At 44.6% G+C, this 21,810-nt stretch overlaps 1 protein-coding gene and 1 long non-coding RNA gene across 2 annotated transcripts; both read right to left on the reverse strand.

The window, feature by feature from the left end:
- Positions 1–702: 702 nt before the first annotated feature.
- LOC125133455 (uncharacterized) lies at positions 703–5,270 on the reverse strand. The gene is made up of 3 exons (XR_007136441.1): positions 5,077–5,270; positions 4,814–4,967; positions 703–2,550 (listed from the first exon to the last, which is right to left on the reverse strand). It is a non-coding gene; the product is annotated as an uncharacterized LOC125133455 (long non-coding RNA).
- Positions 5,271–6,553: 1,283 nt separating this feature from the next.
- On the reverse strand, positions 6,554–20,875 carry CFAP20 (cilia and flagella associated protein 20). The gene is made up of 6 exons (XM_047792059.1): positions 20,542–20,875; positions 10,345–10,424; positions 9,537–9,648; positions 7,974–8,162; positions 7,510–7,620; positions 6,554–6,985 (listed from the first exon to the last, which is right to left on the reverse strand). Exons 1-6 carry the CDS (start codon positions 20,623–20,625, stop codon positions 6,980–6,982), a joined length of 582 nt encoding a protein of 193 aa, XP_047648015.1. The 5' UTR covers positions 20,626–20,875; the 3' UTR covers positions 6,554–6,979.
- Positions 20,876–21,810: the final 935 nt, after the last annotated feature.

Genomic DNA, 21,810 nt, shown 5'->3' on the forward strand with positions numbered 1-21,810 from the left:
AGGGGAAGGCCAGTGGCCCCTAAGGAAGCTCCAGCTTCTCCATGTCTCCTGTTTGAGGACTGGGGAAGAGCACCTCCCCTCCTCTACTCCTCTGCCAGCAAAGGAGTGAAGTGAGCACAGCCTCTGGGAATGAGTTTCTACTCCCTAAAAGCAGTACATCAAAACTACCTTGCCACTGGTGAAATCAGTCTAGTCTAAAATATGTGACTGGCCAGGAACATACAGGTATCTCTGTTCTCACTGAAATGGGGCATAAGAATTTGGCAAGCCCGGCCATCTAAGACCTTCAGAACCTTTTAGTCTGGAACTCAGAAAGGACCTGCAACTCCTTCCTGCCTCTCATTGCACACACTTAGCAAAGAATCCCCATGTAATCCTGCTTTCTCAGTACAATCCTACTGTCCACACATCCTTACATTCCCCACAGAAGTGCATCAAGAGATAGGGCAAGGACACTTCACTGAGTTTTAGGAGGAGGTGGCAGGAATATTTTCAGCATGCCAATTTTGCACTGATCAACTTTTTTTTTCTTTTTGGGGCTGCACCCACGGCCTATGGACATCCGCAGGCTAGAGGACAAATCAAAGCTGTAGCTGCCAGCCTATGCCACAGCCATAGCAACGTCAGATCCAAGCCACATCTGCAACCTACACCACAGCTCGCAGCAAGGCCAGGGATTGAACCTGCATCCTCATGGATACCGGTTGGGTTCTTAACCCACTGAGCCGCAGTAGGAACTCTGCCCTGTCGATTTTGAATTAGCGGTCTGAGAATTGCTTTCATAGCACACCGTGTGGTAGCCAGCATGAAGGAGAGAGAACTCAGCTTGCCCACCTCTGATAGTTGGAGGCCCCCGAGAGTTACCAGGACTCTGACACATTGGCTTACATCAGTTTCTAATACCAAAGAGAATCCCAGGGCTTGGAGGAATGCTTGAGGAAGGCTTCAAAGGAGCAGACTTGCGGGTGGGGGCACATCTTTGAGAGTGACTTGGGACCCAAAGGCTGGCGTGTATGTGGACCAATTCTGCTCTATTTCCTGATTTTACTGTATTCCTTTCCAAATACCAGGAGGATTCGCAACTTAAGACTTTATGGAAAAAACAGTTGGGGGAAACCCATGTGATGAGAGAACTCACGAAGGCCCTTATTAATATTTATAACCCTCCTGCAGTAAAAGAGCAGAGGCTCTCAGTGACACTTTACACCCTTTAATAAGGGTTCTGTCCAATGTGTTTCCATATTCCACCCCTTGCACAGTTTTGCTTTGCTGCAGACACCATGGATACCAAGAAGCACACTTTTTCCAAGGCACATGCTCTGTCCAGATGTTCAATGCCTTGCGGATTTACAAGTTGGAGGGCCTCTATTGCAGCTGAGAGGCGCTGGGAGTTTGCATTACAGGACTCCACATTTTCAAGTTATAGAAAGGATACAGAGATATAAGTTACATACTAGACTTTTGTATAAAGGGAACTTAAGGATTTGGGGGATGGGGGTGGCTGTCTGCAGATGTGCCAGGGTGGGCTGCTTTATGCTCTCGGCCCTCCCTGCATCTGTCTCTACACTAAGAGGTATCACATCAACTCTTGCTCACTCCAACTTGCAGCAGTTTCAAGTGACAGAAACACCAAAAATCACCAGGGGAAGATATTAACATATAGATTTCTGGGCTAGATTTAGATCTTCTGAAAGAGAATCCGCAGTTGAATGAGCTGGGCACCAACAGCCTGCATTATTGAAAGGCCGGGACGAAGTAATTCAAATTTGACTTTTTTTTTTGGAAATTGAGAACTAGAATCAGAAGAATATATTCAACCATGCATAATTCCAATAGTAATGAAGCAAACATCTATGTGCCAATACTCCCCAGGTTAGGAAATAAAGCCTTGGTGGTCTGTGGAAGCCCCGGAAGTGCCTCTCTCATCGCCCGTGACTCTACCCCCTAAACTACCCCTTCTCTAGATAGAGCATTCTCCAGAGTTTTGAGATGCTCAATCCTCTGCCTGTTGTCACATAGCCATCTCCAAGAGGGAGACGTTCTAAGAAACCCAAGTGATGCCAGAAACCACAAATAGTACCAAATCCTATATATACTGCTTTTTTTCCTGAAATATAAATGCCTATGATAAAGTGTGATTTATAAATTACACACAGCAAGATGTTAACAATAATAAAATAGAAAAATTATAAAAATATTAAAAGTTATGTGAATTTGGTCTCTCTCTCAAATGATCTTATTGTACTGTACTCATGCTTCTTGCGATGTGAGAGGATAAAATGCCTATGTGATGAGATGAGGTGAGGTGAATGACACAGGCATGGTGACACAGTGTTAGGCCGCTACTGACCTGTGATGACCCAGAGGAGGATCATCTGCTTCAGCGGATCCTGCATCTTCAAGCCATGACAATGTCGATGGTTGGGGATCCCAGATGGGGCAGTACCTCGTGCTACTCAGCATGCCGCACAGTTTAAAACTTAAGAATTGTTTGTTTCCTTTAATGGGATTTTCCATTAAAAATTTCGCACTCCAGTCGACCTCGGGTAACTGAAACCAGGAAAAGCAAAACTGCGGATAAGGGGGTATTGTTGTTTATAAATGCATCCTAATTGTTTTGTCTATTTAAAAACTGTATAGAAAAGGAGTTCCCACTGTGGTGCAGTGGGTTAACCATCCAGCATTGTCCCTGCAGTGGCACAGGTTTGATCCCTGGCCTGGCACAGTGGGTTAAGGATCCAGTGTTGCTGCAGCTGTGGCACGGGCTGCAACTCAGATTAGATCCCTGGCCTGGAAACTTCCATATGCCATGGGTGCAGCTGAAAAAGAAAAGAAAACGGCATAGAAATGGATTCATCCCTAATATATTGGACCTTGCTGATTTCACTCTGCATTATGGTTGTGTGTTTCTTCTGTTGTTGCACCTGGCGGTAATTTGTTCTTTTCATTTCTGTAGAGTATGTCACTGTGTGAAGCTAAAACTAATCTAATCTATTGTTCATAGGTGGATAGCTCTCCCAGTCCAGCCCTGAGGTAAATTTCACATGTTTTATCATGAAGCTAATTTTATGGAGGAGGAAACAGTGGGTCAGAGAAGTCAAGTGATTTATCAGCCCAGTATGGAGGTTAAATAGCCTGAGTTGAAATTTGCTTCTAACAGAGGTATCACCGTGTAAGCATGGGTACATCAACCTCTATGTCTTGATTTTCTTATAAGTAAAATGAGAATAATTGTTCCTGTTTCAGTGCTGTGATAATTCAGTAAAACGATACAGGTCAAGTAGTTAAAACCTGGCCTGACCCATTTGAATACTTTTTCGGGAACAAGAACTTCCATCTTTCTTCACATTCTTTGTACGGTTTGAATTTCCCATGAGTCTATGTTACTTTTATGATCCATTAGACACCAAACTTTGCCCCACAGCTTTTTACCCTCAAGCCTCAGGCCCTGAAGTGCAGCTGACGTGCAACCATAATGGGATGAACCAGGCAAGCCCTCACTGCACAAGCAGAGCAGAGTCTAGGCCTCAAGTTCTCTTGAGCAGCCCAGTCTGGCCTGGCCCAGCCTCCCCAGTGGACATTATCTGACCTGTCTTGACAAAAAGGACACAGCCAGCCACACAGGAAGCAGGGAGACACCAACACAAGGGAGGACAAGGATGGCATATGACTCCCATCAGGTGATTCAGGCCCTTGTTCCACCCTTGCCACTATTAGGGGAGCCATCCCAAATCTACAGTGTCCTCATTAGCAAAATCGGGAAAGAGAGGGCTTGGATAAAAGCATGCCAAGACCTTTTCCAGTGAATTCCTGACAACTGAGACTTTGGGCTAAAGCTGCTACAGTGCTAGAGAAATTAACTTGGCTGATCTCTGGCACACCTGCCTCCTTGAGAAACACCCCAGGAGGGGGCCTGACTGCAGGGGAAGCAGTCAGTGGGCCAGTGGTAAGTAAGGGCTGTAGCAGGATCTGCTCTCCAAGATGGGCTCTGTTGGGAAGGGTTGCATGTCTGTCCACTCAAGTTCATGTCAATTAACTAACACTAGCCTTTGGAAGGCAACTCCTCCTAAAACAAACCATGATTTCCAAGGGGTCAGGTAACATGACTCTGCCTGCTCCAATTTCCTCAACCTAAGGTCACTCTGGCCCCGTCTCCATGAAGGAGGCCTTTGGGCCCTGCAGCCTCTCCTTTCCTTCCTCCTTCCCTTGGCCTCATAATTAGTCGTTGGCGTCTTCCTGATGAGCTGGAAAGCCGAGGGCAGAGCAGTCATTGGTGCCACAATTCACACTGGCCTGGGTCCAGCTTAGATAATACATCCCATCACCCTCAACGCCCCCTCATTTCCTCTCGGATGGATATGTGAAGCATCTGGGAAGTCAGCAGCTGCTGCCTTCCACCCAGAGAGGATGGTGAGGTAATCCCCATACATAGTCTGACAAGCGCCTCAGGGTGAAAGGGGCTCTGTTGGAGGAGAGTGCATTACTGTATTTCTCTGGACTTCCAGGAGCACGCCACTGGCACCGAAAAGATGAAAAGTTAACTGGGTTTTCTCGCCTCCACAAAAGCATCTTTCATCCCACAAGAGACTCCAGATTGGAGGGACGATTTCACTGCAGAGCAGCCAGTGATAAGATGTTCTGTTGAAACCCCTGACCACCACCCACCCGCTTATGAGGATCCCTCTGAAACCCAGAAAGCTTGGGAGACAGACACAAGGTGTCAAACAACAGCAATGCTAATGTGTCTAAGGATGGAGAAGCTGGATAAGTTTCAGATGCAACTGGCATTGGTCCTGAGCTAGCGGGTTGTCACCTGAGCTGACGGGTGCTCCGCCATGTGGAACGATGGTGACATTCCAAGGACAGGGGTGGCATCCATGGTGATGGTGGCTCCAGCCCAGCTGTTAGCAGGACGAGGAAGGCAGAGTCGCTTTGACTGAGCTCACCAAGTGTCAGGCACTGGACCACTGTAAGAGGTGAGAACTCAGTGAGTGTCTAAGGTAGCAGAGGAGCACTTTGCCCTCAGCCCCGCCACCTCCTGCAGCCCTGCCCTACTCAGAGGTTCGGGAGGCTTACCCAGAGCGCGCTGGAGGATTAGGATGCAGCAGAACAGAGCTTCTTGCCACTGAACTTCTCAGGAAGCAGTAACCGTGAGGAAGAATTCAGCACTGTGTTTTTACCTTTAATCAAAGTCAAAATGGCCAATGCCCAGAATTCCAGCCTCATCCTGTGGGATGAAACCAAATCCAGAGGGAGTGTTGGGGAGAGAACAGTATACAGGATGGTCTTTTGTTCCTTTTTTTTTTTTAATGACCCACTCATAGCCAGGTCTTTTTTATTTTTTGGCCGCTTCGAGCCATATGGAGGTGCTGGGCCAGGGGATCAGTTAGATCCCCGAGCCACTGTTGCAGCCTATGCCATGGCTGTGGCAATGCCAGATCCTTTAACCCACTGCGCCAGGCTGGGGATCAAACCTGCGTCCTGGCATTGCAGAGACACTGCCAATCCTGCTGTGCCGCAGGAAGAACTCCCTTTTGTTCTTGACTTTGAAATTCTTGTTACATAAATATTACCTTTCAAAGAAAAATTTTTAGAGTACAAAAAAAGAAATAATACAGCCATTCTTTCCAGATGTAATCATTATATATAGTTTTTAATGTGTCCTAATGAGATCATCTAGGTATAGCTACATATGCTCTTCTCCAAACTGGTTTTCTCCCCAAAATATTACATACGATAGAGTTATATCACATAAGGGTTTAACTTTTGCAAATTTACCTGTGCCAAGTCATTTCTCTAACTGAGCACGTGCTCCAGGATAAGTGTGACTAGGGAGTGATGTGAGGTTCCAGTTTTCTCAAGTGAGTCCAATGCTTAAAGAAACACTTTTCCTCTAAGCCTCTAAATTCAAGGCAAGTACTTCATCTAGAGCTCAAACAGGGAGACAGTGAACTGTTCCAGTACCGAGGAGCACGAGCTGAGCCGACTGTTACAAAAGAGCACGTGGGGCTCCAACATGACACCTTCCTAAGATGTTGAAGAGCTGCCTGGAATATATGTTATTTTGTCTAAAGCGCCATGTGGCACTCACCTCTAGTCTGGCGATTCTACTAGTCTTACCCTATTCGTGTTTCTTTGCATTTTGTTTAGCTTGTAAGCTGTTCCAAAACAGCATCTGTAAGATGTGTTCTTTAAGTGCTTACTGCAAACTATTTCACGGCATGGATGTATGGGATATTCTTTGGAGAGAGTTCTATTTTCTTTCTGTCTTTTGAGGGCTGCACCCACGGCATATGGAGGTCCCCAGGGTAGGGGTCTAACTGGAGCTGTAGCTGCTGGCCTGTGCCACAGCCACAACGCCAGATCTGAGCCGCATCTGCGACCTACACCACAGTTTTATGGCAACGCCAGATCCTTAACCCACTGAGCAAGGCCAGGGATCGAACCCCACAACCTCGTGGTTCCTGGTCAGATTTGTTTCCGCTGCGCCAAGACGGGAACTGCTCTATTTTCATAAGGAAAGAGAAATGTCGCCATAAAAAAGACACAAACGTACAAACCAAGAATATAACATTTTATTCATTTCCGGATTATGAGTATTACACAGCATATACATATATTTAGGTAATATATAAAACAAAGAACTGTAGGAAGAAATATTGGTCTGAAATTGCCTTCTAGGACATCCTTAATTCTCTAAGTTCATGGTAAATGTACCTCCCCACACACTGAGGCAGGCAGCAAGATAAACTCCAGCATTCATGTATCAAAGGACGGCTTATCTTCCACTGTACTTACAATGCAATTATGGCATTACGGCACGGTCACTGGTGTCCATGACAAGGGATGCGAAGTAGAAGATAAAAGAACCACAGTACGGTGAACTAATATAAATATATGTTTTTTGCATTGTCCTCCAGATAGTTTTCCTTTAAACTAAGAGTCATATCCAGGATCTATTCCTTTAGTTGCATTTCAGTTATTGCTGGAGGGGAAAGGAAAAAAAAATAGAAAAGACGCATCAGTTTAAATTATCAGAAAACAGATGGTCAGTGCCACTAACCCCCGACCTCTGTTACACTCTAGGGACGCTGACTGTGGGGAGATGCATATGTGTCAGCAGTGGGCAGGCACATAAGCACCCATCGCCGCACCAGAGGGGACTGATTGTCTGAGAGTGGCTGGGGCTGATGAAGAGCTTCCGCTGGAAGACATTCTTCAAGGAAGGCCTACGAGCAGGAAGCAGCAGGACACCGCTGTGCCACTGCCCACCCCAGGGAGGGACTAGATCACCTTGTGGAGGTGAGACAGTAGTAACAGAACAGTTCACTGGATCATTCCTAACTCAGTGCTGGAGGTGGATGACCTAAGTAAGATCTTACAATGTAAAAGTCCTCTATACTCCATGTCAACAAGGCTCGGCAGCTTAACTCATAGAACAGAGCATTTTCCAGGGACATAGCTCCTCCAAATCACTGTCTAGCCTTCCTCTGAGGAAGGCCAGCTTACCTTAGCTTTGTTCTGAACTGGAAGATACAGTTTGAACTCTGCTGGCAGTTCGTCTTCTGAGTAGAGTCTGTCTGAGAAGTAAACCCGTCGGATGCGACAGTTTGCATGGATCTGTGGATGCAAGATTAATTTTAAGAAGCAAAGTATGATTGTCTTTCCTCTCTTCCTGATTCTCTTTGAGCCCCACTCATGGTGCTGTCAAAGCGTTATCTCTTTGGCATCTCCTCACCTTGGCTTAGGGTAGATTCTGACAAGAGGGGTATTTTGCCTGCTGTCTTTTCCCACTGTATCTGAGCAGATTCCTTAGTAGCTCCTGGGCCTCAATGAGGTCAAAGTCCCCTGGACAGTGACTTGGGAACTTTTGCCAGAAACCCACACTGTTCTGTCATGAGCCACAAGCCAGTAACAAACAGAGCGTAGTCCCCTCTCCCATTTGTGGCTCCAACTGGGAAAAAAGCCAGTACCTGCACCCTTAGGGTCTCAATGTAATTTGTGCCATATGCCCGACGAGTAAAGTCTGACAGGTTGAACTGAATTTGGTTCCAGCCATCATCTAGCCGCATGGGCATGGTACAGATGAAGGGTTTGACCCGGGTGGTGCTCTGGTAGTTACTTGCCCGAAACCGTCGACGCACATTCTTGTCATCTAGTACCTACGAAATACAGAGAAGAATCACATAACTTCATCTTGGAAGAAGCAAATAACCTTGGTAAGACAAGGACCTGAAACTCCCACAGCCCGGTTTCCCAAGGCAGAGACCCAAGGGAGAATAAACAGAACAGATACAGGTCACACTGGATGCAGATGGCCCGGAAGTAGCTAGTTTATCTTGTCTGTTACCAAGACAACACCAGCTGCTTATGACATATAACACATCCGTCAGGTCCTCAGACCATAGAATAATTCTATAAACATTCTTCCCTTTGAAAAATTTAAAATGCTAGAATAGAGACAAACAATAGCCCAGTATTAGTTATTTCCCAAATGGATACTACTCTAACCCTCAAGCTTTGAAATCTTGCAGCCTTTTTTCTTCTTTCTTTTTTTTTTTGTCTTTTTGCCTTCTCTAGGGCCGCTCCCTGGGCATACGGAGGTTCCCACACTAGGGGTCTAATCAAAGCTGTAGCCGCTGGCCTACGCCACAGCCACAGCAGCGCGGGATCCGAGCTGCATCTGCGACCTACACCACAGCTCACGGCAACGCCAGATCCTTAATCCACTGAGCAAGGCCAGGGATTGAACCTGCAACCTCATGGTTCCTAGTCGGATTCGTTAACCACTGAGCCACAATGGGAACTCCCTCTTTCCTTTTTTTTTTTTTTTTTTTGGCCACATCCACAGCATATCAAAGTTCCTGGGCCAGGGATTGAATCCAAGCCACAACTGTGACTCAGGCCACAGCTGCTGCAATGCTGGATCCTTTAACCCACTGCACCGAGCTGAGGATCAAAGCTGTGTTTCTTCAGCAACTCGAGCCATTGCAGTCAGTCTTTTTTTTTTTTTTTTTTTTTGCTTTTTTAGGGCCGAATCCACAGCATATGGAGGTTCCCAGGCTAGGGGTCCAATCAGAGCTACATCTGCCGGCCTACACCACAGCCACAGCAATGCAGGATCTGAGCCGCTTCTGTGACCTATACCACAGCTCACAGCAAGGCCAGATCCTTAACCCACTGAGCAAGGCCAGGGATTGAACTCGAAACCTCATAGTTCCTAGTCAGATTTGGTTCTGCTGTGCCATGACAGGAACTCCCTGCAGTCGGATTCTTAACCCACTGCCCCACAGCCGGAACTCCAAAATCTTGCAGCTATTAATTAGATTTTCTAGTGCTTACTGCTGTTCTTAAAACTTGGCATTAAATTTTGATTACTAATACCAAAATTATGTAACAATAATAATGGCTGCAACAAGTGTACAGTAGAGGCAGAAAAGAAGACACACAAAAGGATGAAGATACTTTCCTAGGGCCACTTTTTTCCTATAAACTGACAGGACACCTCTTTGGTACAGCCATATGCACAAACTTACCTGCACTTCAAAGGTAAAATATTTCTTCAGGTTTTTGATAATCATGACAAGGAAGGGAAGTTTAATTCCCAATGTTTTCTTTGGGTCTGCAGGACATGTGATATATGTGGTGCTGTAGAAAGAGGAAACACCAATAAACACACTACTGGCGTTTTCCTTTGTAGTATGCACAACAATAACATTCAGCCCAAGAGCATAAACTGGAAGGCAGATCTAAAAGATCTAGATACATCAGCCAATGATCCCTCAACCTTTAAGTTACGCTAGTGCTTTAAAAATGTGGACTCTGAAACAAAAGCTTAATGTAGCACTAGACATCAGCAATAAACTATCTGAAAAACAAAACCGGACTAGTGGATCTGATGAAGTTCTTCCAGTGAGAATTCTGGTCTAAGAAACTATGAAATTATAGAAACCAATACTAAGACCATTCTGGCACTGAAAACTATACTGCCCACTCATCAGTTGACTAATGACAACACCCCTACTCCACAATAACCTTGGTTAAATATTAATAACTAAGATTTACACAGTTCTTACTAAGTAGTAAGCAGGTTTTAAGTGTTTTACACACATTCATTGATTTAATCTTCACAATAACTCTCGAAGGGAGATGTACTATTATCATCCCCATTTTACAAATGAAGAAACGAAATCCTGAGGAATTAAGTAGCTTGCCCAAGGTGAACTTAGTGGCAGAGCTAGATTCACACCAGGCAGTCTGACTCTGAGTCCGTGCCGTTAAATACCTCTATGAGGTACTGCTCCTCTGGCATACAATGTCTCTGGGAGAAGAGTGACAACCTACCTGACGTTTGTTCCTTCAATCTCTAGCACCAGGGACTGGATGTCATTATCAGTGATTCTTTTGATGTGGCCATTCCTCACCTACAAGGAAGAAAATTAGACTGCTTAATACTGAAATATTTCACAATAACTAAGATTTTGAAAACAGAATAGGATTATTTAAAGAAAACCGCAGTAGCCCAAGAAGCATAACACAGAAGTCTGTGATATGGTATGCTGAAGCTTATATATTATAAGTAAGACATGCTGTTACCTCTATACAGGCCCTGCCCAACCACCACAGGAATTGAGAGTAACTTGGCAATCTATGAATCAGGACAAACTTCTCCCCAAAGAAATGAACTCAATTTAGATTCAGATTCAGCTAACGTTTACCAAGTGTCTACTATGCATTAAGAATATTCCGAACAACAACAATTTCAATCCTAACAGCAACGAAAATCACAAGGTAGTTTTCACTTTACAGATGTGGACAAGACACCCAGGGAGTGCAGAGAACAGATCCTACGTCAGAGGCAGGATTAATGACCAGGCTTTCCACTGCCTATACTGCCTCATACACTTCTTTGGTGAGAATGGTCAAATGCTGAGTGTCACTGAGGAGGGTGGTAATGAAAGTCTGAAAGTATTACTGAAAGTATTACTCCTACTTCAGGTTTATTCTTACTTCATGCTTCCTTATCTTCTTTTCCCTGAGTTTCTACTTTTCCAAGAATGAATTCAAGTCCCATCTGTGTCACACACAGAAGCCTTCTTTACTTAGCATTTTCAGCCCACACCAACCTCTCTTATGATTTGTTTTTCTGGCTCATGCAGCCTAGACACATAATTTAGTACTTCATCCTACATTGTTTTGTATTGTTTGGTGCATATGTAGGAGGTACATAATGGAGAGGAATCAATATTAATATGGACTCTTCCTCTCAAAAAATATTTAGGAAAGCACAATTATCTTCAAATTTTACATTCAAGCACCCAACACAGGGAGAGCAGACATGCAAAGGCACTTCAGAGACAGGGTTGGACTGTTAGGGCTGAATGTATAAACACACGAAAAACATCACTGGATGCACCAGAAAGACCAGCATGTGGTCTTTTTCTAGTTAAAGTGAAAATGCGGCTGTCATAGTCAATGACTCATCATTTGGTTTTCCATTATATCTGCATGTAGGGAGGGAATACAGAGTCAAGCCTGATAGTCATGTTGTTCGACACTGATTATTCATAATACGGCATTCTATCTTTAGACATCAGTCTCTGTGAGCTCTGTTACTGTGAATGTGATCCACGTGTGGTGTGCTTGGTGTTCCCCAGGTGACATCTAATATTACTGCTCATCCTTTTTTGCAAGATGCAACTGAATCTTATCTCCTAAAAAAGTATAAGCTCAAGGGCAAGGATCAAATATTAAGCATTGTTTCTGTTCCATAATGTTTAGTACTCTGCTAGGCATAAACTAAGCATTCAAATATTTGCTGACTTCTGGAATCTGTCACCCTAAAAGTTGGCACAGATGAAGAGATTTAAGGAGGATTTTAAAAAAATTCCTGGATACAATCCACCATGGACCATTACCAGAGATCCTAGGTTATATCTCAAAGCTGGTGAGGTTGCCAGCATGAAGAATGCCTTCCCACAAATCATCTTTTGGTACCCATTGTCAGAGAATGAATGCTGGGTGGATGTACCCCAGATCTCTGCCAATGTAGCATTTCTGGATTCTCAAGTCACAAACATCACACTCAAGTGCTTCTCAAACAAAGCTGGCGACATCCAATGCCCTCTTGCTTTGAATTCTGGGCCTCTTTCCAAGGAAGATTAAGAGCACAAAGGCTTGGATCTGTATTGCACATGCCAACACTGCCCACCTCATTCCCCATATAAATGCTCCCAAAGTGGCAATATTCCTCCTCTATTTGCTAGCCCACAGCTGTTGTGGACAAGCAGGCAGACTTGCTGGTGAAGGAGGAATTCATCAAGAAATTTTTTCCAAATAATATGATGTAGTCACATTGTTAAGAGCTGGCAATATTTCAACAATAAGCAAATGCTAATTTTAAAACATATCACTAATTATTCTCCATAACTTCATTCTTTCTTAAAAAGGTACAGAATCCAACAAACCAAACAGATGGTTAAATGGAAAGGATTAAGTAATTAGGGCCCAAGGACTATAATTGCTAAAAGGCAATATGTTGCTATTTATCCAACACTGTTTTAAAGTGTGCCCTCAGGGAGTTCCTATCATGGCTCAGCAATTACCGAACCAACTAGGACCCCTGAGGATGAGGGTTCAATCCCTGGCCTCACTCAGTGGGTTAAGGATCCCGAGTTGCCATGAGCTATAGGCAGATGTGGCTCAGATCCTGTGTGGCTGTGGCATGAGCCAGCATCTGCAGCTTCAACGGGAACCCTGGCCTGGGCACTTCTATATGCCATGAATGTGACCCTAAAAAGCAATAAATAAAGCAAGTGTGGTCTCAAATCGTACATCCCCAAAGGCCTATCAGACCAGAGTCAATGGGAAGCCTCCCTCAGCTCCAGAAAGCCCAGCCAGATTTCACAGGAAGGAAATGTTAGGAAACTTGTCTTCTGTCCATCTCAAGGTTTATAGCAGATGACTCTGAAATGTGACCATTCAGAAGAAAACAATGCCTTACATGCACACAGAAGCCCACAGACCGAAAGCCAAAATAGACTTTGTGTATTCTTATACTTCATCCCAGAGGTAAGCTAACTTTCAATAACTTCTAAGGAGAAACTGCAGAGTTCCCACCATGGAGCGAATGTGCCTGCAGCAGCTTGGGTTCAATCCCTAGCCTGGCACAGTGGGTGAAATGATCCAGTGTTGCCACAGGAAGGTTGCAGCTGCAGCTTGAATTCAATCCCTGGCCCGGGAACTCCCAAAAGCCACAGGTACAACCAATTAAAAAAAAGAAAAAATTCTTTCACAACACACCAACAACTGCACTCACAAACTTAATTCTCACAAAATGAACTAACCTAATCCACAAAACAAGAGACCTCAGAGGAGAAAAAGGCAGCTCTTTGAAGGAATGCCCACCAGTCTCTAGGGGTTTAACCTGCCTGGTAGGGAGAAAAAGCTAAATAGGGCTTTGCCCAAGGACAATGTTCAGTCCTTAAAGAAGAAAAACACAAGCGTTCTCATATCACAAGCTGCCAGAGCTTTAAAATCAAATTAAGCTGATTTCTTAGTGAATTATGATTTTTTTCTTTATTAAATTCAAAGGGCTACAAATAAAAATTCATTGGAAGAAAAGAGTAGAGTGCAGGCAGGGGTGCAATTAATCAGAGATATAAGCACTTAAAGGGTGGGAAAGCTCCCAAAACCTCTCTCTAGGCTATAAAACTAGGATCAAAGGGGAGAAAGAGGTGGACAATTTGGGACAAGGCCTCCCAATCACCCTGGTAATCTGGCTGTCACTGCCTTAAACTGTAAAGATCTTTCAGGAAGCAACCCCTCCTCCCCAGTCCAGCTTCCAACAAACATGTATAACAAGACACAGGCCTCAGAAAGCATCAACTTCCTTTCTTTAGTCCCTTGCAGTTCAGAGGCCACGGGGCAGGCCTGGCTTTGAAATGAAGATAAAATGAACTGGTCAGCACTTACTGATCCTGGTTCATATAGGTTTTATTTTACTTCCCCCTCTAAATTAGAAGGTGCCGATTGTTTTTGACTTATTCCTTTTTATATCATGACACATTTCCACAGTGCGACCTATGAGTGTTTTATTCCTCCCACACCCATAATAATAATAAATAAAGCCCATCTTACATTTTAAAATTTCATGAGCTTCTCCCCTTCTCTCCCAAACTACAAGCTGGAGGTACTTTAGAAGCTTCAGAGCACAGGCTAGTGGCAACTAACAATCAGAATGGTTCTCCGCCTTTGCAGACACCATGAAGTGAACCCTCAAGCCCTTCTTGCAACCATTCTCTTAAGCTTTCCTTGGTTGCTAGGGCAACCAATAAAGAATACTGATTTCCCCCCCACACACACACTAATCCTCAGGGAGAAGATCAAGCTGAGGGGGGGAAAGTACTCCTGGTATAGGAAGGAAGCTGGCCAATGCTCTATATTTTGTCAAGTGCTTTAAAAATAACACATGAGTGAGTTGCACCCATCCCTACTCCTACCTTTCTTTTTTTCTGGCTCCACCCACTTATCCTGGCAGACAGCTGAGCACTCAGCCATCTGGCATCCTAGTCTTAATGACACATGTTCCAATTTACATTAAGCCATTAGAGCAGTCCATTTCAGCAGGAAAGTTTCTGCCCTGGGCTAAGGGCTGGGCTCTTAAGTTAGAAAACAGGCAGAGGGAGACCTCTGTGGGGAAAGCTGGGTATAGCTCTGACTCAAGGCCTGGGCCTTGCAGACTCCAGTGGGGCAAAGGTACAGTGACTGACAATAAAGACAGCATACTGGCAAATCTGGGCATTTACAAACAGCCTCTTAGTTAAAGAACAGTTATGTGTATTTCCAACCAGTCTCTTCCTAACAATTCCTTGAAAGGGCAAGTGTAACTAAAACCCAGGCCTTCGCCCAATTACAGTAAAAGCTAATATTTGGAATATTGAAGAACATCCTCAGATTGACCTAGGGATAATCTGAAAAAATTCGTTGTAATACCCTCAGGTACAAATGCTCTCAATTCTACTACTGGAAACTGCATCAGTTTAACATGTACCAACAAAGTCTACTAATTGAAAGCCAGAATGGGGGAATCTTTTTTCTGGAGAGATTTTGTTCATTTTTAAAACTAGGGAATGGGAATCTAATATTTTCCAGCAACAACCACAAGAACTCCGGTTCTAATACTTCCTTTGGGAATAGGAGAGACTCAGTAGCAGCTGAGAGAAAGACAAGGTGAGAGGATAGAAAGAGAAGCTGTATGAAACATTCTCATCTAATAGACTTCTTGAATATTACCAGTAGAAACTGAAAATTTTATGTTTTACAAAGGTATTAGTGGGAATAGAACCTCCTCGTATTTTTTTTTTACAAACCATAAGTAATGTTTACATTGAGCATAAGAGTTCTTTAATAATGTAATATTTGCTGGCTCCAGAAGTTACAGGAGTATTAAGAAATCTTCAATTTCTTCTAAGCTCTTGATTTGAGAAATTACAAAGGTCTCTATCATGAAGCTTACAGTCCAGCCAGGAATACAGATCTTGAGAAGCTAATTTCAAGTCTGACCAGTGTGATGAGGAGGAAACAGAGGTTCTATAAGTGGATATAAATTAACTTAACCTGAGTAAGTACCTCTGATCTGTGACCTAGAGACTAATGAAGAGGAAGAGAGGGTCATAGCAGAGGGACCAGCAAGTACAAAAGCCTGAAGCTGGGCGAGAACAGACTTCTTTCAGCTTTGTGGTGGTCACTGATAAGAGGGGGATTATGACATAGGTGAGCCTTGAGAACTAGTTAGGTGGGCACCAGATCACGAGCTGCACGGCCTTAGAGCCACATTAAAGTTTTGGACTGGGAAAGCCATGGTACAATGACTAAATTATACTAATTTTAAAAGTCTGGTTTTACTGAACTTCCTATTCCTATGCATTTGAATACTGGGCTTAGTTATAAATTTCTCACTTACTCTTAAGCAAAAGCCTCAGTTCCTTCTCCTATTTAATACTGTACCCATCGCTGTTGCTAAGCATTTGATATATATCTTTATTTAATCTCCATAAGCATTAGAATGAAGTGGCTTTATTACAAGATGAGAAAACTGAATATTTAAGTACTTGCCCAATGTTTACACAGCACAGGACAGTCAGGATGCAAATCCAAGGTGACTGATCACACTCTAGCACTAATGTTTCAAGGTAAGATACCATTCTCCCCTTAAAGGAACCTGTAGTTTAACAGGAAAAATACAATAAGCAACTGCCATACAGTGTGATATAGAGTGCCACAGGAGCACAGGGGAGACCTAACTTTAGTTCACAGTGAAATAATATTTAAGCTGATACTGGCATGATGAGATGGGAGAGGGCCTAAGAAGGTCAGAGTGTCAGATGTTACAAATGTAGCTACAACCACAAACTGGAGTTTACAAATTCACTAGTATTGTAAATATGGCATTATATTCATAAGGAGATACAGAGCCTAAACATAAGCTGAACCTAATTTTTCCAAGACTGTTCTTCACTGTAAACAGATTACAAATATTCTCTCTCCATAAATTCAGAAAGAATAGGCAAGTTCTGAAATCAAAATATGCAGTATGAACTGAAGTTTGGCACTTGCCATCAGCCTCTACATGGATTAAATCATGATGGCACTTCCCTTCGTGGCTCAGTGGTTAACAAACCCGACTAGGATCCACGAGGATGTGGGTTCAATCCCTGGTCTCACTTAGTGGGTTAAGGATCTGGCGTTGCTGTGGCTGTGGTGTAGGCCAGCACCTGTAGCTCCGATTTGACCCCTAGCCTGGGAATTTCCATATGCTGAGGCTGCAGCCCTAAAAAGCAAAAAAAAAAAAAAAAATCATGAGCCACTGCAGCTGCCACAGGAGCAGTGCCAAGGGTCAGAGTTCAGGGTGAAAAACAGGAGGGAGGCACTCTGTACTCCAGGAAAACTGGAAAAAAAGGTCTTCAGATAGATTATTTTTAGGAGAAGATTTTATGTGCCCAATTCTTGCATCTCCTCATATCTAGAAAAACACTAAAATCCTTCATGGTGATGTCTGCTCCCTGTGACTAGTAGTAACCTCCAGGAGACCAGAAGCAAACTTTTTAAAATGTGTGCATGGGGAGTTCTGGTCATGGCTCAGTGGTTAATGAACCCGACTAGGATCCATGAGGATTCGGGTTTGATCCTTGGCCTCGATCAGTGGGTTAACAATCCAGCACTGCTGTGAACTGTTGTGTAGGTCACAGACGCAACTGAGATCTGGTGTGGCTGTGGCTGTGGTGTAGGCCAGCAGTTGTAGCTCTGATTCAGACCCCTAGCCTGGGAACTTCCACATGCTGGGGTTTGGCCCTAAAAAGCAAAAAAAAAAAAAAAAAGTGTGCAAGACTGCATGCACCTACCCCTCACCTTTCTCATATCCTAATATTCCTCCTTTTCCTCTTTGGGTGCTATTTCAGAGCTATGTAGTTAAGGATGTAACAAAGAATGTCACTGTCATCTGTGAAGGCAGTCACCTCAAGGTTAAGAGCTGGTGAGTACCGCAGGCTGTGAAAATTCAGGATACAGGCCCTGATAGTGGAAGTGCATATCAAATGAAGGATTTCAGTAAGCCCAGTCCTCTTTTGTTCCTGCTACCTGACCTTTGTTGCAAAAACTCCTTTATAATTTGGGCTTCCTCCTCACTGCCTCGGAGAGGTGTCTCAAGGCTACCTGTGATGCTGTCTCCCTGTGCTTCTTAAGCTCTAATTTTGCCCCAAATAAAACCTAACTCTCGACTTCCAGGTTATCCTTTTTTTTGGGGGGGGGGGTCATACTAGGCCACATTGGCAGCATATGGAGGTTCCCAGTCTAGGGGTCGAATCAGAGCTGTAGCCCCTGGCCTTCGCCACAGCCACACAGTAACCCCAGATCTGATTCACATCTTCGGCCTACAACACAGCTCACGGTGACTGCGGATCCTTAACCCACTGAGCGAGGCCAGAGATCTGAACCTGCATCCTCACGGATGCTAGTCAGATTCATTTCCGCTGAGCCACAAGGGGAACGCCCCTGAGGGCTTTTTAAGACAGCTGAGGAAAGGCACACATATACCAAAGCCTATGGATGCGGCCCCAAACTTCCCATTTTTTCCTCCTTTTCCTTCCTTTGCCACAAAGGAAAAAAAACTTCACAGATAAATACCTTTCAATCTAGTCTAAATTAGAAGAACAGCACATATAATTTACTTTTTATATTATGAAAATTTTGCTTAAAATGAGGATTCTTCTAAAGATTTTCTTTGTCAAATTGCCTGCTCGGTTTACTCCACATATTCCTGCCAGTTGATGTTTTCACACATGCTTATGTCATTAGGGTACCATCTGACCTCTAGTGGCGTTGCTAAGGGACATGATGCACCATGGTTACTTTGCTTTTATATTCCATGTGTAAACATGTTGACTAGCCAAAAAGCTGCATTTGGAAAACAAAACACACTGCAAAAGATCAATTCCAGAAGGATTAAAACAGGACAACTTTGATAAAAGTTTCACCTAACAGAAATGCTGAGACGGCTCTACCACTGGAATTCTTGCAATGTCAGTAACTTCTCTGACCTGCTCTGAAAACCTCTCCTCCAAGATCAAGTCCCATTCTCTAATTCATCTGCCTCATACTGACACTTCTGTTACAATTCCAAGTTCAACTGGCATACAATCCACTCTCTCCATGCCTTTTTGACTGTCCATAACTCAGTGAAGCCACAGCTGAGAAGCCACCATCCTTATAAAGTTTCCAGGTACACTCACTCATTCCGGTTTCTCTTTGCAGAGGTACAATTTCAGAGTTTACAATGGTTTTTATTCCACTGTGAACAAAACCATGGAACTGAAAAAGCTCAATGATGTAGGAAAACACTTAAGGAACTGCTTTCCTCTGAAATAAGTAACTCTTGGCATTAGCTCTAGCTTGTGGATAGAATCACTGTGAAAGAGGAGAGCGGGTCAGGTTTTTCACATATGCGTAAGGCCAAACTAATTCTATTCAGATCTCTCAACTATCTTATAAAAACAACACTATAAACATACCATCTCCACAGCTGCTCTCAGAATACAGAATGCCCTAATGGGGACAGGCAGGAGGCTGTCCGTATTATCCCCAAGTCTCTATGTGGCCCAAACAAAACTCTCATTTTCCGCTAAGGGGAGATAGGGAATTGTTCTGAGGTGAAATCCAAAATTCTTTACCTCATTACCAATAAACTGCTTATTTGGACTATCCCATATCCATCTCTATAAAAACAGCAATCAGCACACCATCTCTCTCCATTTTCCCAAGAGGAGGGCAGTACTAAGGTTATACCCTAAATCACCTGTCTTCCACTTATATTAACTTCTTTTCAAAGAAGGGTACAGACTGCCTGGGAATTTGCATAAGAAAGAAAATATCAAAGTAATCAAATGTAGACCAACCTGTACTTGCAAAACACACATGCCCCCTGCGCAAAACTTCCAAAAAATGAACAAGGTCACCATTTCGTGGGGTCAGTGAAAGTATCATGCAGCTGACGCCTGAGTGATGATGAAGAAGAGGTTTTAGGAGTTCCCGTCGTGGCGCAGTGGTTAACAAATCCGACTAAGAACCATGAGGTTGAGGGTTCGATCCCTGGCCTGGCCCAGTGGGTTGGGGATCTGGAGTTGCTATGAGCTGTGGTGTGGGTTGCAGACGTGGCTCGGATCCGGTGTTGCTGTGGCTCTGGCGTAGGCCGGCGCCTACAACTCCCATTAGACCCCTAGGCTGGGAACCTCCATATGCCTTGGAAGCGGCCCAAGAAATAGCAAAAAGACAAAAAAAAAAAAAAAGAGGTTTTACCTGGGTCTGTGCTTGTTAACCCAAACAAGACGTTATCACCATTTTGCAATTTTCCTGATGGAGAAATAAGGAAAGGCAGAGTACAGACCCCAAGTCACAGTGAGTGTGGAGCAAGTGCCAAGGGCCACCGAATTCTGGCTTGTTCGGGATCAGTGGGAGGAAGGGAGCAAATGAATGAAACCCAAACATAACTGAGTCCTGGCTTTGCCTCTGTAAGGGCGCCTGGAACAAAGGTTCTGTGTCTAGTGCCGAGCATAGGGCCTGGCACAATACAGGGTATCAGTAAATGTTTGTGAAATCAGTGAACAGCAATTCATGTGCACGTCCCCAAAGCAACATCACGTGAGTTTACGCTTTTCAACGCTGTGAAACGGGCACTATTCAACCCCACCATATTATAGATACAGAAACCGAAGGTGAGGAATCCAGTGACTCAGTCAAATCTGCAAAGAGGAACCACTGTCCTAACCGGACCACGGCCGCAGGTCACTTAAAGCCCAGCCACGCCCACTCCACATGCACTCCAGCTGCTTACACGACGCTCCCTCGTCGACCCTCAGTCACGCCAGGCTGGGGACGGGGCACAGCAGCGACCGCCCGGCCTTCCCCCAGCTCCCAGCTCCACATAACTACCCGCCACACAAGGCCCAGCCCGCGGACCCCGCCCCGCCACCGCCCCCAGTCCCTGACCTTTTTGTCCCAGATCTGCAGGGGCTTGCTGCCAATGCTGTAGAGAATGGAGAGGAAACCGCTCTGGAACGTGTTTTTGAACATATCGCCGGCGGCCTTCTCCTCAGCCGCGCGGAAGCTGACCTAAATGGCTTCACTTAGTGCCGAAGGCCAAAAAGGGGGCCGGCTCTGGCCCAAAGAAAGTACCCTGCGCTCCTGACCTCCCAATTGGTAGCCGCAGACAGCAGGACTTAGACGCGGGACTCTACATTCGCGAGGCTCACTAGCATAAGAACGAAAAGACCTCAGCACCGACACCACAGCAACTGCCGCCTGCGCCTCTCTCCCTTCCTTAAATAGAGGCGGTGGGCCGCCCGCCGCCAGAGGTGGATCCCTCCGCCAGTTTGAGCTCGCCCCCGAGAGAGCGGGGCCCAATCCTGCCACAGGGATCACGGACTTCCTGTTTCTTCCGCTCTTAAGCCCCGCCCTAGTTCCGCCGTCTGGAGAAAAAAAACCCGTTGCCAAGGGACTACTTTCCCATCGTTGTCTCAGAGCGGCTTCTAGAAAGCGGAAGGAGACACAAGGTTATAGAATGCGTTGTTAGCATCTGCACAGTGTCATGGGAACCTGGAGGGGGTGGAGTCAAAGGGCGCGAAGTCCAGGCCCCGCCCCCTTAGGGGACAGTAGGAGTTACTAGCGCGAAAGAAAAGTGGGGAAAGGCACGGGTGGCTTGGATGTAAGGAAGTGCTTGCCTGGTTTCCTGCAAATAACGAATAATGCTCTTTGGCATTATTTGATAAGGTTAAAGCAGCTAACCAGTACATGCGCACTAACTACATTAAAAGTCTTAAAGGCATCATTGCTTTAATTATTAACAGGATCACTATGAATACACCAGATATCTTAACTTGTGGTATGTGGTCAAAGCAATACTTCAAGGAAAATTTATCACCTTAAATGCATGATTAGAAAACAAGGTCTGAACATTAAAAGCAGAAATTAATGCAATTAAAATACTTTGAATAGGTTGAATTAGCAGCAGGGTTTTAATCAATTAGTTCTTAGAACATTTTTTTTTTCCTTTGGTCTTTTTAGGGCCGCACCTGCAGCATATGGAGGTCCCCAGGCTAGAGGTGTAATCAGAGCTACAGCTGCCAGCCTACACCACAGCCATAGCAACGCAGGATCCAAGACTGTCTGAGACCTACACCATAGCTCACAGCAATGCTGGATCCTTGACCCGCTGAACAAGGCCAGGGATCAAACCCCCAACCTCATGTCTCCTAGTCA

Source organism: Phacochoerus africanus, chromosome 8 (genome assembly GCF_016906955.1).
Source record: "Phacochoerus africanus isolate WHEZ1 chromosome 8, ROS_Pafr_v1, whole genome shotgun sequence".
In the NCBI taxonomy this organism is placed as follows: domain Eukaryota; kingdom Metazoa; phylum Chordata; class Mammalia; order Artiodactyla; family Suidae; genus Phacochoerus; species Phacochoerus africanus.

Excerpts from the sequence above, each read along its gene's own strand:
- CFAP20 (XM_047792059.1), bottom strand. The coding sequence starts at position 20,625 with ATGTTCAAAAACACGTTCCAGAGCGGTTTCCTCTCCATTCTCTACAGC. Across the intron at positions 10,425-20,541 it reads TGCAGATCTGGGACAAAAAG|GTGAGGAATGGCCACATCAA; the intron begins GTCAGGGACTGG and ends TCTTCCTTGTAG. Across the intron at positions 8,163-9,536 it reads ATTTTACCTTTGAAGTGCAG|GTACTAGATGACAAGAATGT; the intron begins GTAAGTTTGTGC and ends TGTATTTCGTAG.